The following is an 18,723-nucleotide window of genomic DNA, read 5'->3' on the forward strand; positions in this document are numbered from 1 at the left end:
TTTCAGGCCTAGCACACCACAAAACTAACAACCACGGCCTACACAAAAACATGAAAAGGAAAAAGGCAAGAAGTGAAGTAAAGTCAAATGCCATAACATAGGCACCAATACAGATACTGGAATGGAAAACAAACAAGGCCATGTTCAAGTTCTAGGTTCAAATATTAATGTACCACAAATTATTAATACCACTGATCCAGTGACACACAAAACACATTATTATAAAAGGGTAAAGTATAAATAAGAGGTTTTCTTCATTCAAAACCTCCCACTAGAGAGAAGAACCAAAGCTTCCGCAGCGTCCCAATCACGCGGGTCCATATTTTCCAGTTGAACGCGGTGCTGGAGAGAGTGATGTTGGTAGCTCCTTAACATGGTGCTCAATCCTAACAGAACCATTTTCTGGTGTTGTGCTTCTACCCTGCACTGCAAGATTAAGATTTGTGCCAACATTTTCATCTTCAGTATATGCATTGAGATCAATTGCCCCCCTTTTCACAGTATCTCCATTTCCTTGCTGGAAAACAATAGTATGTATTTAGCACGGATTTCATTTGTATAGTGACTATGCCATTTGACTGATTATGCAATATTTATGATGCAACAATGTAAATTATATATCAGCGGAGAGGTTGTAACTTTTAAGAGATTAATGCCATGACCAATCAACTTGTGAATATAACAAGAAACAAAAATTGTATTAAACTTATCATCTAGTCAATCAATATTCTAAGCGATGGAAAAGAGAAATAATTAGCATATCTTTGTTGGTCAAATATAGCTGGTAAAGCAATTGCACGCAAGTCAATACCTTCAGAGAATTTGAGACTGGTGTGTTTGCTGAGTTATTCACCTTTTGCACTTTGAATACGCCCCAGAGGAACATCATCTGGTTCCAAACTGCCAGGCAAAAACAAGTAGCAAGGAATAAACAAGAGAAATGAATGCAAACATAACTGTTAATGCAGTTAAAATCTAATGAGTAGCAATAGAGAGACAAATGTAAACATAATTGTTAACATTGTTCAAATTGAAACATAATAAGTAATAGACTATTTCTTACGCTGGGATCTCTCAGGCAGAATGTTGGATGGAAAAATTAAAAGCTCAACCCCATCCAAATTTCCTTTCAGAGCTAAATCATTATTGATCATGTAATTCATCAATCCTCTATAGTCATAGCTGTGAAAAAACATACATATAAGTGGACGGTGGAAAACCGAGCTTATTAGATACAAAAGAAAGGACAAACAAACCTATCAAAATGTTTTGCAAAAAAGTAGAGGGCAATATTTTCTCCAGTGACTTGACTTCCCATAAATTGAGGTGGCCAAATCCTTACGCGAGGTAGTTCCTCCAATATAATAATCCCAGGTAGCCTGTCAAAAACTTCACGAACTTCTAGTGATGCACAATTTGATAAATGAGCTAGAACCCCATCACAATTCCATGGAATGCCCTCACTGTTGTGTATCAGAAATTTGCCTCTGCATGAATCGTCACAAATACACAGGAGAAATTTCAAAATAGTATACCCTTAAATCAAAATAAGATAAAACTACAAGAAAATTAAACTGAAAACAGAGAAAAAGGGACACACAGCCATGAATGATCAGTATTTGGGACGACAAGGCCCTGTAAGAGGGTTGCTGCCTCAACCTGGGCCAAGTCTCTCAAGGGGGGCATTTCATCAGAAGCAGGACCAGTCATAGGGGCAGCAGCTTTTGCAGGGCGTTCAGCTTGTTGGCTCACATTTTTCTTCTTTTTATTGGTAGAGTTTGAACCTTTGTGAGTTTTGTAAATGCTTGGCCGTGATCTATGATCTGATTGTCCTGATCTTCCAACACCATCAGGATTACAAAAACGGGATCCTGAAAAATAAGTATCGCCACCAGAAATAATTTCTTTTTCCTTCTTTCCTGCAGCTACAGCAGAATCCGAAGCTAGTAAGCTCATTGGATGATTATTTAGCTCATACGAATCCGCTAGGAGAACCTTAGAACCAGTAGCATTTGATTCCTTTGAAAACGCACAATCAGATGCCATAGACTTAGATACCGTTTTAGGACCTTTTCCCTTTCTATCATCATGAAAAGTCGGACCTCTCTCAACCTTCTGCTTTTGCAAACGTCCAGCCTTTGCTAGCTGTCCTTTAGGTTTCAAATTCGCAGCTTTGGAAGAATTTGACTTCAATAGAGAGCCTGCAGAAAGAGAGCCTGCAAGAAGAGAATCTCTAAATTTAACATAATCATCCCAACTGATAAACAAAATAGTAAATCTTCTGCTATATATATGCCTTACATTTATTTTGTGCTATGTCTGTTTGCAAATCCAAATTTGGTGATCCATCACATAAACCATAGGTTAACTTCTCCTTTACGAATGAGCCATTGGAAGATGGATTCAGAGAAGTAGCTGTACCAGCAGCCCTTAATTTCGCCTTCTCCAACTTCTCAGATGGAGGTTCCCTACCCAGTGAAGAATGGTTGTGTGTAGTGGACGTTTGGTGAGATACAATCCTTCTCTCAAGAGCCCTTTTTTTCTCGTCTAACTGAGCTAAGGTGCTGACACGTTTTTTATCACCACAAGCACGAGGGACCTTTTCTTTCTCTTGAAAAATGCCAGACCTTGGTGGAACAGAATAAACAATATCATTGGCTGATTTTGTTTTGGCCCATTCAGATTCCTCGCATGAGAAGTCTTCAGAAAGAAAGGAGTTTGTGCAGGGTTCGGAGGACCCAGAGAATACAGCTCTTCTTTCAGTAGCCCTGGCTTTTTGAGCTGTCGGAGCTTCTAAAGGGACTCCATGTCTTTGAGCTGATAAATTACCTGTCGAGCTTACACCAATTGTCTTACTTTTACTGGGATATGAAGGTCTAGAGTTGAATTTTCCACCTTCACTAGATTCAAGGTTTATTGAACTTTTTGATAGATTTCCTGTCTTTCTTCTGTCAACTACTTCAACATCATCTTCCACTAATTTGTTAGTTCCTGCCGTTGGTGCACATTCTTCACACGTCCAACTTTTAGGCTTTTCAAACAGCTTAACACGCATACAATAGCTGGTTCATCAATGAAAGACAGAACACATCAATTTTACTTTCCCGCAAAGCAAGAAATATAAGACTACAAAGACCTGCAAATCGCTAAAAAAACACAGTAGAAGGTGGAAGATATTCAAATACTTACGTGTGTGATGCACCATCGGTACACTTGTTACAAGAAACAAGGAAGTACTCATCTCCTACACCCCCACAGGTATCACAAACTCTAACCTGTTATCATGTGGAAGCCAAAGGAGAATTAAATAAATAAATCAAAATGAAATATGGACTGCGAGTTTATCGTAAACTTTTTGCGCTTAGGATACTTCAATTCTTCAAAATAGTTCAGCTAAGCATGGACATAAATATATGTTCAAAACCGCAAGTGATGCCTATTGTCGTGAACTAACAAGACCAAAAGTTTAAACCCTCATGTTAGAGCTATTTGAGCTCGAAGCACGAACAAAACATAGGTGCACCCAACCTTGTACGGAAATTTACCTTTAATTATAAGAATGAGACAACAAGAATGAGGTGACGAGGATTGAGCTCTAGACCACATAGTAATAGAAGTGCTGATGTCATTATCATGAACCAACTATCTTAAAAATTTTGTTAAGTGAAAGTGCATGAATGATTTAATATCTAAAACTTATAACTAAAAGACTTGGTCATACACTCACTACCAACGAGATTCTGTAGACCAAAACAAAGATAGCTCTGGTACATAAATAAAAAATACTTGGTTGCTTTTCGTGCCATATCTCACTTAAGATTAGATTGGGTATCCAACACTCTTCAAATTCGGAAAACTTTTAGGAAACCACCTTGTAGCATCCACAACCAAGGTGATGTTGGAGGCAGATTTAGGTTGATTTTAAAATTATTCATCAACAGCGCTTTCCACTTGACCATATTTTTACTGATAAGTAGGCACTGAATGCATGCAAACTTGCAAGTAATATAGCAACAGTTAAGCTAATTTTTTCAGTTCAAGGAAATTGTTATGTGTGTAGTTCTTAAAATCTGTTTATTTTATTTTAATTTGACAATACTCTCAATTCTGAGCAGGGCAACAGCATATAATCCACAAATATACAAATCACAATAACTACCACATAAGTAGGCACTGAATGCATGCAAAATTGCAAGTAATATAGCAACAGTTAAGCTAATTTTTTCAGTTCAAGGAAATTGTTATGTGTGTAGTTCTTAAAATCTCTTTATTTTATTTTAATTTGACAATACTTTCAATTCTGAGCAGGGCAACAGCATATAATCCACAAATATACAAATCACAATAACTACCACATAAGTCAGATTATATTGAAAAGGAAATACTCCATACCCAATCGTCCATTAAGTCTGAACCATTGCTAGGGTTTCCTGGCTGCGATCGCTGAGATTCTTCCATTCCTGAGTTCTTGATGAGAGAAACAGACTGCTGGAGATGATTCTACTGGGATGAATGACTTGAGCACTCAAAAGGTTCGCCCTAAAAATAAAAGGAATCAACAACAAATATCAGAAAATTTAAAAAATAGAGTCTATCAGAGCTAGGAAAGATACCACAATCATAGAGATTGATTAATAACTACCTCAATCATAGAGATTGATTAATAACTACCTCAACCAGTGATTAATTCCAAGGCTAGGGTTTGGGTTGCTCGAGAATTGATGAAGGGTCGGGAAGGAATTTAGTGAACAAGCTATAGCACTTGCGAATGAAGAGGGGAAAAAGCCACAATTGGATGAAAGCAAGACCAGATCGGATTATGAATCGAAGAAAAACAAAGGACAAGCCACAATTGGATGAAAGCAAGACCAGATCGGATTATGAATCGAAGAAAAACGAAGGACGTTACCAGCCTCACTGCTAGTGTGGTGCCTAGAGTCGCATGCGCAACTCAAAGGAGAGACAGAATGTAACCATTAGAAGAACATCGACTGGATCTCTTCTCGGCAGAGCTTTTATCAGTAAAGTCACCAGAGACACAAAGGCTACATGCAATTGTTGTTTGACTTGTTTCTTCCGTTTCGGTATTAAATAGCTGAAAAAAGGGGAAACCATGGTCAAACAAATAAAACAATAACAAATTCAGAAAACTACCAAAAAACAATAGGAGAAAATCCTTGGAGTCAACAATTCCATCAAGAAAAGGAAGTACTCAAATATGGCCAATAAGGATGCCGATATCATCATTTGTGATATAAATAAACAAATAAAACCATAGAGAACTTCAAAAGTAAAATATCTCCTGGAATCTAAAATGAATTCTTTTGTGTATATCATTAATTCGAAAATCAAAGTGGATTCAATATCATATTAACTGCAACAATATAATTTGATTGATGATTCTACCTAAAAACCTCTGCTATCCAATCATTTATTTCTAAGTTTCTATGCATAGTATGATTGAAAATGTATGTGCGGCAGAAACCAGTGTTGTCAATCTCGGATAGAGGCGCATAGGCGGCCGACCGACCACAAAAATGCTATTGCGGTAGCGCATAGCGAGATGGACACAGTTCTGATTTTTTGTATTGATTATATAATATAATCATATACATATAAATGATAAAAAAAAAAAAAACTCAAAACCATTCCATTTAGGATCAATGAGCTGTGTCTAAGTGGGCAGAGGAGAAGTTCATTTTCCCATCCACCCCCCTGAAATTCCATTCTACAAAATAAAACAATGCAATTGCTTTGACAAGTTTAAAATGATTAAACAGGTACATGCATTAATTGCTAGAACAAAAAACCTGCCTTGGACTTAAAATATCAAAACCAGCCACAGTTTTTAAGCACCATCCTCAAGGAAGAAGATCTATCCACTTGATTTTCATTATTGTGTATTTGAAAACTCATTCATAATTTCAATGAAAGCAAATAAAAGCTTCAGCAAAAAGTATCAAACACGCGCTAGTAACTTTTGCAGCTACATTGATGCAAACTACAATTGACACAGTATATATTATTGGATTTCAAAGTTCAACTGAGTTGCAAATAAATGAGTGACCTTTTTTCTTTATATGCAGGTACTATAAATGGCAGTTCTCCTTCCATGTATTTAACGCAACTGCATACCCAAAGTTTGAACTCAAACCCTCTTGTTAAGTTGGTCATCAACCCCTCTACTTATCCACACACTCGATGACTAATGAGTGCAAATTTTGATATAACAATTGATGCAATTCAGGATAATTAAATTAAACTAAATGGTTACTGAGGAACACCAAAAAACAGGCTATGGGAGCTCTCCTAATGAGCAGAACAAACTTACAAATGTATTAGAGTAGACAAAGAACTTACATGTACACCTACAACATAAAAATCAATGATAAAGAAGGACCTTCCCATATGTGAGAGTATGAACAATAAATTCAAACAACCATATCCACCATGTTCAAGTGATCCATGTAGAACCATCCATGTAAGATGGAAGTGCAAAAAATGAGCTATTCTCTATCACCACTTTTAACCATATTCATATAAATTCAGAATGACCAAGCTAAATTACAATCCCTCCACACACACACACTCAATTTCAACCAAACTATGCAACAATTTCTTTTATCATAACAGTAGACCATAAATTCCAAAGGGCACAATAAAAATTGAAAACTTAACACAAGGAGATAAGTGCATACCTGTGATGGCACCAACGCATCAACAAAACAAACCCTTGCTGCGAAACGGCGAGTGAAACTCATACTCGTAATCACGCAGCATCGTGAATGATGTGTGCGGGCGCCAGATCGGTGGAGCAGGAGGTAATCGGAACTCCGCGGCGAAGGTGAGGGTTTCATCGACGGTGAGCACTGGGTAGAGGAGGTCGTCCTGCAACACGTACGCGGAAATCACCTTCAATAGGCTCGACTCCAGTGCCTCACCGTTCAGGGCCAGAGTGCCTTTCAGCCTCCCCTTGGCAATTCGGTTCGCCAGAGCGTCGATCAGTGTCGACTTCTCAGAGCCACTAGCGCCGAGGACCGCCATGATTTCGCCGTCGCGCGCTTCGCCAGAGATGTCATTCAGGAGAGTCTTCGTCCCGGAGAAAACACTCCCACCGACCGCCAGCGCCTCATCCACCGCACCTAGTCGGTTCTGGCGGCGAGAGAAGATCGAGGAGAAGCTCAGCTTCCGTTTCTTTCTTTGGGCCCTCATTCCTCCAGGGCAAAAGGCCAGGGCTATTGAAACAAGAGAAGAAGAGATGTATTCTTCAGATCATTCAAACCCTGTAAAAAGTCCTTAATTTCTGAGGATTTCTTTTTCATGCGAGGAATCCGAATGGGCCAAAACAAAATCAGTCAATGATATTGTTTATCCTCTCGACTAAGGTTGGCATTTCTCAAGAGAAAGAAAAGGTTCCTCGTGTTTGTGGTGATAGAAAACGGGTCAGCACCTTAGCTCAGTTAGATGAAAAAAGAAGGGCGCTTGAGGGAAGGATTGTATCTCACCAAACTTCCACTACACACAACCATTCTTCTCACTTGGTAGGGAACCGAAATTGGGTTGGGAAAGGTCAAATCGGGGAGGAGCTGCTGGTACAGCTGCTTCTCTCTGAAACCAGCTTCTGTTGGGGTTTATATATGAAAAAGAAAAAGGTGACCTAACTTGATGGTTCACTGAATTTGGACTCGCATACCTCATTCCTCCGTCAGCAACCCCACACTTAATTTCCTTCCTTTTTAAGTTTGTAGATGTGTTTGATGGTGGCTTCTATGGTGAAGCACTTCACATGTTTTGCACCGGTACATCACCTAAATAACCTGCTGCAGGAGGTATTGTAACTGGGAAACATTAGAAAATGAAATTTCTAAATTCGACCCTAAAGTTTGAGAAATTACAAAGCCTACCTGACCCTTCTTAATCAATTGTAAGGTGTTAATTAGATTGAACTTAAAGCATGAAACCAGCCTTATTAAGTTTGATTACAAACCCCATAACTCAAATTTAATTATGAAGCAGGATTAAACAATTCATTAACATTCTTCATCAAATTTAAGCTTATACTTTCCAAAAAAAATATAAAAAATTTAAGCTTATACAGTTTCATTTTTTACTTTTGAGTATGAAATCAACTTCTTCAATTATAACACCCAAGATAGGAATTTGATTGAGGTGAAGTTAAGTAATTCATTCTCAAATTTATCTTTAAGGATACATAGAAAGAATTTTGAGCATAAAATCAACCTCGTAAGTTTAACTATAGAAATCGAATATGCAGAAGCGGTGTGAAGTGGGGGACGCGAACAAGGAGGCGCAATGAGGTGTTTGGCAGCGGGTTCAACGGTGTCATTATGGAGCTCTGATCCGGTGGGCATGAGCATGGTGGTCGTTGGATCTACGGACGGTGGGGGTAAGAGGAGGGTGCAATGAATGTTATAGAAGAGGATGTGGTATGGGTTTGTTGTGGAAGGGAAAGTGGTTTGAGGACTCAACTAGTATTTTCACAAAACCAGTTTTACAGGTTACCATCCTTGAATCATCACCATTGATTGAAATAATGATGTATCCAAATCCAATGGCTATGAGGACCTGTTGAGCCACTGTATTTGGTAAGAAGAATTATTTTTTGTACACCGGAAAAATAAATGGCACTTTCCAGGGATTGATCCATGGACTTCCTCACCCAACCTAACTCATATGTCTTATAGTTCTTACCACTTGAGCTATCACTCGGGGGGGACTGGTAAGGAGAATGAAATGAAAGAAAGAAAATGAAAAATAAGATGGAATAACATAATACAGTTTTTGAAGCAACATGTTGATATGTCATAAGGTGTCAAGTATGACTAGACTCTAAAATCCTAACATATGTTTATAAAATGTGTTTGGTCAAGTGTTATTTTGAACAAAGACAACAATAACATATCAACATAAAATATTAATAAAATAGTGATTCATTCCAATATGACACTTTTTTCTTATAAGCTCGATAAAATAGTCACACACAATGTTCCGAATCTCAATAGTGCAAAAGTTCAAAAATTTTATAAGTAGTTTAAAATTAAATTCATAATTATGATCCATCATCCACACAAGCCTAAGATGAATAGTGTGGTTGAGTTAACCAACAAGAACATAAAAAAGATTATAGTCGTTAAAATGATGGTGAGTTATAAGGGTTTGCATGATAGATTATAATATTCTCTGCCATGCTTATCAAACAAATATTCAACTAAGTACTAGGGCAACATAATTGTTCATAGTGTATGGTATGAAAGTAATAACTACTATTGTAGAAGTTGAGATTCTATATTTCATTGTGTTTATTGGGGCTAAATTGGAATAATATGAATAGGTAAAGATTTGATATGAATACTTGAATGTGATTACCAAAATAATAATGTTGAAGACATTTTTCATTGTCAATATATAATTGCATCAATAGAAGATGGATGGATCACATGTTTATTTGAAAGTTGGTGGAGTGATTTCTACACATGAACCTCATGATTTGACAAAGATACTTCCAACTAAATTTTTTATCAAATCAAGAAATTTTATGATTAAAGTTAATTATATTTACGTTCAAAACAAAGTTAATTAGTGGAAAAGCCCAGTGAAATGAGGTTGTGTTTAATCAAGCACAGTGGGACATGGGGCAAATCTTTGGTGGGTCAATGCGAGCATCCAGGATCACCCCTCTACTATGCCCACACTCAAGATTGAGCCTCATTAAAACCTTTTTTAGAAAAACCCTGTGGGAAAAAACCATAGAAAATGAAAAAGAGTACACAAATCTCAAGAGTATCAATCCAAAACCACTGAAAATCTCAGCATACAAAATGTAAAATAAAACACAGCATTAACAGCTTCTCAAGGAGCACAAGATATCCCAAAGCTAGCAAAGGTGAATCTCCCAAATTCTGGTACACTAAAACATCCAAAATCAGCCACCAATATCAACCATCCATAAAAACCAATGACATCCTTATGCAGCAAATTAACAGCACCTTCACAAGTAATAATAATACCACAGCACCCACCAACGCCCCACATAACACCCAAAAGCCACTAGAACTAATCAAACAACTTTAACTACAAAAGATTAACACCAAAGCACCGGAATTGAAGTAAAATATCATGCTAATAATAATAAAAGTAATACTAATAATATTTCATTAAAATTTAATTCTTTTTTTGGTACATCGGAATTTAAATTGCACACGGGAGGGATTGAACCCTGGACCTTCCTCTCCCAACCCATATGTCATCAGCTCGTACCACCTGAGCTATCATTCGGGGACAAATTATTTTTTAAAACAGAACATAATATTGATAAGAACAAGACTCTCACATTGTTTTAAAAATTCATTTTTTTCTTTATAAATTATTTTTGCTACATCGGAAAGATATATTTGCATCTTTTAAGAATTGATTCCTGGACCTTTCCCACCCAACCCATATGTCCCCTCCATTTTTATTTGGAGGTTAGTGTAATAATATTAAACCTTAGGGGAGGTGAGTGTAATTACCCCTTAAAAATAAAATACGTTAATTATTATTTTACTTGCAAAAATGTAAATATATTTAATGTTATTTTATGAAAAATAGTATATAGAATAAAAAATTAATATCTTTTAGTGCCAATAAATTGTAAATATAAATAAGTCAATATATTTTTTATTTTTTATTTTATTATATGATGTGTGAAATTGAGGTAAATTTATATATACTCATAACTTTTCTCTCTGTAAGAGACTCCTTGAAAATGATATTAATCAAAAAAAGTTATATTCTCTTTTAGAAAGAATAAGTTAATAAGTTAACAAAAAAATAATCAAGAGAAATAGGAACCATATAACCTCGCAATTTAATTCAAAATTTAATTTGTAACCTTTATTGTGATTTTTTTTTAATTACTGGCTTTTTTTTTTGAAATGGAATTACTGGTTGCTATTATAGCAATTTTGTAAACAAATAACTAAATAAAATTTTGAATTAAGTTAGATATAAATAAATTTATTTGAATCCATGATGATTTGGTTTATAAATGATAAATGATTTGTTTTTTATTTGTAAAAGAATAATTTATAATTAGAAAAACAAATCAGGAATAGCGTTGAATGCAAAATAATTGGTTATGAATTTTTTAGAAAAATAATTTCAATTCAAAATTTAAATGTGATGAATTGTTTGTTACTATGTACTAAAAAAAGAATTATTGGTTACTCTTTATAGAAATTCTTAAAAAATAAAGAAAATAAAGGGCTGAACTAATTTAGTTATAAATATATTTATTTGAATGGTGGCCTAAATACATCGTGATTCAGGTATTTTTTGAATTGCGATCTCTATCTCTCTTTAATCCTCCTCTTATCTTCCACGTTCTTATAAGCTCCATTATTTGGGTAAATCATTTTGCTATAAATGAATTAGCGAATAAACTATATTATTGAATTTTTTATTGGTAGTTATATAATTGTATTTTTAAAGCATAACTTTAGTTAATTTTAAAATCTGGTCAAGCATAAGAAATTGATTTGGGAACTAAATGAAACATTATTTCTTATTAAGTAATTATAGAATTATTTTAACACTGATATCTTGAATAAAATTAATTGCACATGATTTTATTCTTTTTTCAACTTTCTTGATATATTGTTGTTATAAATTTTAATACAATCAAATTCAATATTCGGTAGTTTCAAAAAAAATCAATATTTGGTATAAACTTAGGAGTAAGATGATAAAAATTTAAGCAATAAATGAAAAAACATATATAGTAACAATTTCTTAAATCAAAATATGAATTGCTATTTAATTTATATATTTATGATTTGTTTACTAGATAAAGACAATAATGGACACATGATAAGAAATAACATGTCGAAAATTTAACATGTTGACAATTTTTAAAATTTAGTAAGTGAAGTTATGATATTTATTGTGATTTTTGTTAAATAATATTCAATATACCATATAAGTTTCTCAAAAAATAATATTTGATCATCACTGATTTGACTTTAATTCAACGGTAGTCAATCATTCAACCTTGAATTAATACCTCTTGAATCAATACCTTTATGAATGAATGTGATAGTCTGGGGTTGATTTATAAGTAGAGGGTAACTATATTGGTTAGACATGCCCACTACAACTCAAGAGATAGATTTGAATTGTAAAAATTCTTGTTTCTTCTCGTGATTCAATTTGTGAACAAATATTTTATTGTGATCATGGCACCTAGCACAGACAAGCTCAGTTCATTACCTCACTCTTTACTCTCTAACATTGTTTTCTTGATATCATTCAAGGAAGCAGTAAGAACTTCAATCCTCTCTAAAAGTTGGATAAACATTTTTAAGTTTACATCCAACATAGAATTTGATGAAGTGTTTTTTGTGAAATATGGTCAAACTTATCAAGTTAGACAAGCCCAAAGAAAGGCTTGTCTGGAGTTTGTGACTCTTTGGATGACTAATCACACAGAAACTATTGTGGATAAGTTCTCTTTGAGATTATCATTTCCTGGGAAAGCTAAGAGGGTTGTGAGAAAATGCATTACCTTTGCCACAAAACACAAGGTGAAGGAGTTGGAGTTGGACTTTTCTGACCCAACGTTGGATTGTTATTTTGCTACAAATTATACTAAGCATAATGCCTTGTTTGAATTGCCAACACATGTTTATGGTCACACTTCCCTTGAATCTTTGAAGTTATTTTCCTGCAGCTTTATTGAAACTGAGTTCTTTAACTTTCATGCACTCAAAAAAATTTCTTTGGGTTGGATGGAAGTGAAACTTAATACTATTAAGACCTTGTTGTCTAATTGTGAGGCGCTTGAGAGTTTAAGTCTCAAGAGGTGTTGGAATTTTGATGACTTTGATATAGGGGAGGAGAACCTAAGGTTGAGAAAGTTGATCGTGGACAAGTGCATATTTAGATATGATAGTCGTTATTTTATAGTAAATGCTCCAAACTTAAGATATTTCTATTATTCTGGGTTGAATAACGACTTTTTGGTCATGGACGTACGTTCCCTTGTGATGGAAGAGGAAGTTCTTGAATTCTGCATTGAGTTCCAAGGACATGTTCTATTTCTTTACAAACTAGTGAAAGATATCTCTGACGGTAGTACTTTAATTGTGGGCAATTACTTCCTTCAGGTATATTTGATCTCTTTTTGTTATATATCCAATTTTAAGTTTGTTTTTACCATATATATATATTTTTATATTCATATTTTAATATTTTGTAATGATCTTATATGTAAAGGTTGTTCCCACTGGAGGTTGCCTACTCCGAATGCCACGTAGCTTAAATGTGAGAAGTTTGGTAATTGAGACCTCTTTGGATCAAAATGAGTTTTTAGGAATCACGTTCTTACTTAATAGTTGCCCTGAATTGCAGCGTCTCACTATCAAATTAGGTCTCCCAAAAAAATATTTTGTGAGTATTTACATCCATAGAATACAATTTATTTTCCTTTAAGTATGTCGAGAAGTTGAAAAATGGGTGGATGAAAAAAAAAAGTATATTGAGTAAAATCAATCATGTGTAATTGGGGAACATGATGCAAAATTTTAAGCGGATCAAATACAATAGGTCAATACCATTTTATTGAAAAACAATCTCATACAAACCCATTGTCCATTTTTATGTTTGGTCGCATCCCTTTATGTGTACGCTTAAGTAGCTAACTTTTTACTGTTCACGTTGTAGGATTATGAGTTACCTGACAACTTTAACTTTGAGAGGTTTTGGATTGATCATGCAAGGGCTTATAATTGCATGATATATGCTCTTAGAGAGGTGGAGATTAAGGACTTCAAGGGATCAATGAATGAGATTCGTCTAATTACCTATTTCATCACTAATGGAAAAGTCTTGAGAAAGATGACTATCAACATATTGAAGGATGATGTTGCTAATCAAGATGAGAGCATGGATTCTTACTGTTGTAAGATGATTGAAACGTTAGTGTCTCAAAGAGCTTCAAGAGATCTAGAGATTTCTATTTGTTAGTATTTTAAAATTCTTTAGAATTTAAAATGCTAGAAATTTAGTTGAATTAATTAAATTTCATGGATTAATAATTTTCCTTGTTTGGAAACAATAATTGGATTCCTTCGTTTGAAAATTTTATTATTTTTATGAATTAATTTAATTTCCTTATTTTATAAAATTTAAATTTAGATAAGTTACAAAATGTTTTCAACTATAGTAGAAATTTTAGAATATTTATAAAATTATGAGGTATTTTCATGTGAAATTAATAATTATATAATTTAGAATAACTTTTTTAAGGATGCATATTTTTAATGAGAATAATTGAACTTAATTAGTCATAAAACTTAACTAAAGTAATTGGTTTAAAATAACTTAATTAATTTTTAATAACTTTAAATTAAATAATTGAATTTAATCATATCAGCCATGAGTACAAAAATCAAATTAGATTTAAACTATTTTCATAGACAAGAATGATGAAATGAAGAAAATTATTGGCGAGACATGAGAGGATTTTGAAATTCTTTCTTTGTTTGAAATCACACACTTATGAGAAACATTGTTTTTCTTTAAAAAAAAAAGAGAAACATTGTTTTGAAAACCGGACTGGTTTGTTTGCCTAGTTTGATCAGCAACTAATCAAGTGGTTGGTCCATTTAAAGGAGAAATTGATAGATCTTATAATTGGTCGAACATAGCCCAAATAGGTCTAAACTGGTTTGAATTGACATCTTTGAGTATAAAAAAATGTATATATTCTAAAAGGAAAAATATTTTTATTTAAATTAATAGAAATATAATTTATTCAAATAAATGTCTAACATAGATTTAGAATACGACCACATACATGGATTATTATTTTTGTCTTTTTATTTTTTATTTTTTATCATATAAAATATACATTATGATGATTTATGTCATTGAATTTGACCTATATTTTTTAACATTTTTATCATTTAAAATATACATTATGATGATTTATGTCATTTTAATTTAATTTGACTCATTTTTTAACACTTTAAAATATAACATTTACTAGTACTTTTACCCGTGCGATGCACGGGGTTATTCATTTTTATTGTGTGTATTTTTCTTTCTTTCTAAATTTGTGTTTTTTTTTTATTTTTATAGAAAGAATTTTTTTTATGAATTTAAAAAAAAATTAATTTTAGATATAAGGGAACATAAATTTACATTCTATTTCAAATGATGAATGTATTTTTTTTATTTTGCAGAAGCGCAATAAAATTTTAAATGGCTTTTGTCCTTACTTTTTTATGAGTTTTGATTAAAAATGTCTCACCACTGTGTTGCATAAGAAGTCTTCGTATATGTTTACCATCACTTAAATATTTATTTTTTATTTTTATCTAACAATTTAATTGTTATTTTTTAAACTAATTTATTCTTGAATTTTATATTTTTAAATTTATAAACAAAATGGAGTACCTTGCAAAGAAAATTAAATTTTATAAGATTTATATGTGTATGTGAATGGAATTATAGAAGTGCAAAAGTTTGTGACTTAAATTCTTTATGTTAGTGTTATCATTAGGCCTTTGAATTGAGATTTAAATCCAATATTTAAAGTTTACATTTTTCTAACTTCTATAACCCATAAAGTATATTAATGTGTTTTTTTCATATTCACCTGTATTTTTGTTCCTTATGCTAAAGATTTTACTTTTGGGTGCTTTATTGGATAATAGTTGCAAAATCGAAACCAAACTGTCAATGCTTTGTTCCATCAGGGAGTTTACACCCTCAGTAACAACCATTGTATGGTTCCTCCCTGCCCTAACTTGGACAAATTTATATCTTCAACTCTAATGCCAAAGGAATTTATTAAAACCCAAAATAATGAGAAAAGAAATTACAAACAGACACAAAATCAACCTTTAAATTGAAAATGGGCAAGGATAAGTCAAACACCAAAATCAAAATTAAATATGAATTTTGAGATTAGAAATACACACACATACAACTTTCACACGGAATTTCCTCACAGCATTTGTCATCCAGACAATAAACCCAAAAGCCAGACAATTACCATGTGTAAGAGAGAACTTAGCACAATAAAGTTGAAAGACAAATTTACTAATTTTAGGTTGAAGCAGATAATTTAGTGAAAATATAAAAATAACCCCATGAATCAGTCATCCTCCAAGTTTCTTTTTTATATGTCATCAACTTTTCACATCATCATCATCATGTATATACACCCCATTGAAAATTAAAAGCTATAAAAGGGGAATAAGTAAAACTAAAACCTGATTATGACAAAAGATAAAGGAAACAAAAGAAATACATTAGTACTTATATATACGAAATGAACAAAGAAAATTATCAAACATTAAGGTGATACCTAAAGTTGAACATCATCAAGTAAGCCACAACTTCCTTCGTTGAGAGTAGGGTTTGCAAGCATGGTTAAATGCCAAGGGAAAAAATAGTAATTCAGCAAGCAAGGAAGTTAAAAAAGGAAATACATAAACCAAGACAAAAAAAATGCAATTGATGGCAAATATGGTTTTGTTGTGAGGAAGATTATTGAGATAGAAAATTGGAAATAATCAAATGACTAAAGCATAGGTGATCGGGTGATCGGGTCATACCTTGATGTCGAAATCGATGCAGGTGATGCAGAGGGCTGGTAGAATGATATTTCTCTATTGTGTGTGTGCTTTGATGTGAGGAAAACTTGGTTTAGAGATTTTATAGGGAGGTAGTTGAAGCTGAAGAGGTGGGTGATAAGGTGCAACTTGAGAAGATGGAAGATGAAGATACTATGTGAATTAAATTTTTTGGATGGTGGAAGATTTTTGAAGTTCAAAAGGTTGATGAGAAGTTGTAACCGCTGAATGTGGAAGAGAAAGAGAAATTAATGTTTGAAACAAGGGCAAAAGCCAATAACATTGGAGATGCAATCAACGACCCTGATCTAATCTAACGAAAATAAGTAGTATATTTACACAAATGTCCATGCTTAATTTGAGAGTTGTGTACAATGAATTATTAAATTTCAAACTTGCCCTCAAGGTAGCAAAAACTCTTCCTTTATATATAGTATAGATAGATAGATGTCCTTTTTTATCTTATATAATATATGCTATGGATTACTAATCACACAAAAAAAATTCACCGATAAGCCCTCTTAGAAATTATTCATTCCTGAAAAAGTTAAGAGGGTTGTGAAAAAACGCATTGCCTTTTATACAAAACACGATGTGAAGGAGTTGAAGTTGGACTATTGTGATTCAACATTGGATTATTATTTTACTACTAGTTATAGGCAACACATGTTTATGGGCATCCACGGATCTTTAAAATTGTTTTCATAAAGACTTTTTAAGGCTGACTTGCTTACCTTTTTTTTTGTTACAAAGGAAAACTAGCGAAATTGAACTAAAACATCCTGACAAAGAACAAGAACAACAAAAGAGGGAGGTAGCCGCCAAATCTTCACATCCCCACCATCGCGCACCGCAAACTTGGCTAACGCATTGGCCACCATATTGTCCTCTTGAGGTATATGAATGAGAGTCACTTGCCAAGGCCGGTCCATGACTTGCTTACCTTTAATGTCATGTGAATGAACCTAACATCTAAAAACATCCAAACTAAAGTTCACTTGAGCAAAATACTGAAAGAAATATTAATTATGAATTTGTCCCCGAATGACAACTCAAGTAGTAAGAGCTATGAGACATATGAGTTGGGTTAGGGAGGTCAAAGGTTCAATCTCTGGAGGCTGCAATTTATCTTTCCGATGTAAAAAATATATATGTATTTATTTGGTTACAAAACTTTAAATATATTTGAGCGATGATTCACTATCAATTTTTAAAACTTTAGTAAATAATATTTATATCAAATAAATAAATTTCATGTTTATATTAAAAAATAAATTTTATGATTAAAGTTAATAATATTTCATACTTATATTATAAATTTATAAATTAATGACTTAAAAATTACACTTTTTTTACATTTGAAAAATCTATTCCCTTCGTCCCCTAATATAAGACCCCACCTTTTTGTGAGATAATCAGAGGTTTTATAATCAGGGAAGGAGCAAAAAATTATATTTATTTTTTGACGGTAGCAAAAAATTATATTTATAAAACTTGATTTATTTAAATTTGAAATATCAATTAGAAAATTGTAGTTAAAATAATACTTTATTATAAAGTTAAATTTTAAATTCAATTATTTGACCGTCCCATTGCATTTGCACGAGCTAAAATGTACTACTATATTTTCAAAAAAAAAATTACTACTATAGTCTAGAAAAATGATATAAGAAAAAAAGTGTAACGGATGCTGACTTTTGTCTAGATATAATCTTTATAAAATTAAAGATAAAATTAAAGAAAATAGTTTAGTCGTCTCTTTTATCATATCTATCTATCTATCTATCTATAAATCTATCTATAAATTCTATAAAGGGAGAGTTTTTGCAGCATTGAGGGTAAGTTTGTAATTTAATTATTCATTACACTACAATTTGATTTTGTGTATAGGTATTTTGGTAAGAAACCATTATTTTCTATAGATGTGATCTTGATCGTCCATGAGTTTCGAAAGGTTTAAAATCTTGATCGTCCAAAATTTTCTGCAACCCTTCAGGTCTGGCTTCTCTTCTTTTGGTTTTCCGTTTTCCTATATCATCAAATTTGCAACTCTTTTTTTCGTTTCTTTTACCATTGTGCAACG

General features: G+C 33.1%; 2 protein-coding genes across 4 annotated transcripts; one reads left to right on the forward strand and one right to left on the reverse strand.

The window, feature by feature from the left end:
* Positions 1 to 73: 73 nt before the first annotated feature.
* On the reverse strand, positions 74 to 7,612 carry LOC130716887 (uncharacterized). Of its 3 annotated transcripts, none has more exons than XM_057566921.1 (10): positions 6,699 to 7,612; positions 4,910 to 5,095; positions 4,393 to 4,539; positions 3,190 to 3,275; positions 2,302 to 3,062; positions 1,601 to 2,216; positions 1,257 to 1,487; positions 1,064 to 1,182; positions 812 to 900; positions 74 to 517 (listed from the first exon to the last, which is right to left on the reverse strand). In XM_057566921.1, the coding sequence occupies exons 3-10, from the start codon at positions 4,456 to 4,458 to the stop codon at positions 308 to 310; spliced, it is 2,178 nt and encodes a 725-aa protein (XP_057422904.1). In that variant the 5' UTR covers positions 4,459 to 4,539; positions 4,910 to 5,095; positions 6,699 to 7,612; the 3' UTR covers positions 74 to 307. The 3 variants fall into 3 exon arrangements, with proteins under 3 accessions (XP_057422904.1, XP_057422903.1, XP_057422902.1); XM_057566920.1 differs by having other exon boundaries at positions 4,672 to 5,095; XM_057566919.1 differs by having other exon boundaries at positions 4,643 to 5,095.
* Positions 7,613 to 12,233: 4,621 nt separating this feature from the next.
* On the forward strand, positions 12,234 to 14,022 carry LOC130719182 (putative F-box protein At3g29830). Its single transcript, XM_057569819.1, has 3 exons — positions 12,234 to 13,163; positions 13,273 to 13,332; positions 13,720 to 14,022. Exons 1-3 carry the CDS (start codon positions 12,234 to 12,236, stop codon positions 14,020 to 14,022), a joined length of 1,293 nt encoding a protein of 430 aa, XP_057425802.1.
* The last annotated feature ends 4,701 nt before the right edge of the window (positions 14,023 to 18,723 follow it).

The sequence above is a fragment of the Lotus japonicus genome, chromosome 5, assembly GCF_012489685.1.
Source record: "Lotus japonicus ecotype B-129 chromosome 5, LjGifu_v1.2".
In the NCBI taxonomy this organism is placed as follows: Eukaryota; Viridiplantae; Streptophyta; class Magnoliopsida; order Fabales; family Fabaceae; genus Lotus; species Lotus japonicus.

Coding starts and splice junctions, on each gene's coding strand:
- LOC130716887 (XM_057566921.1), bottom strand. CDS start 4,458: ATGGAAGAATCTCAGCGATCGCAGCCAGGAAACCCTAGCAATGGTTCA. Junction 3,063..3,189: donor ACCGATGGTGCATCACACAC/GTAAGTATTTGA, acceptor TTGATGAACCAG/CTATTGTATGCGTGTTAAGC. Junction 1,183..1,256: donor TTTGCAAAACATTTTGATAG/GTTTGTTTGTCC, acceptor GTTTTTTCACAG/CTATGACTATAGAGGATTGA.
- LOC130719182 (XM_057569819.1), top strand. CDS start 12,234: ATGGCACCTAGCACAGACAAGCTCAGTTCATTACCTCACTCTTTACTC. Junction 13,164..13,272: donor TGGGCAATTACTTCCTTCAG/GTATATTTGATC, acceptor TTATATGTAAAG/GTTGTTCCCACTGGAGGTTG. Junction 13,333..13,719: donor GCTTAAATGTGAGAAGTTTG/GTAATTGAGACC, acceptor TTCACGTTGTAG/GATTATGAGTTACCTGACAA.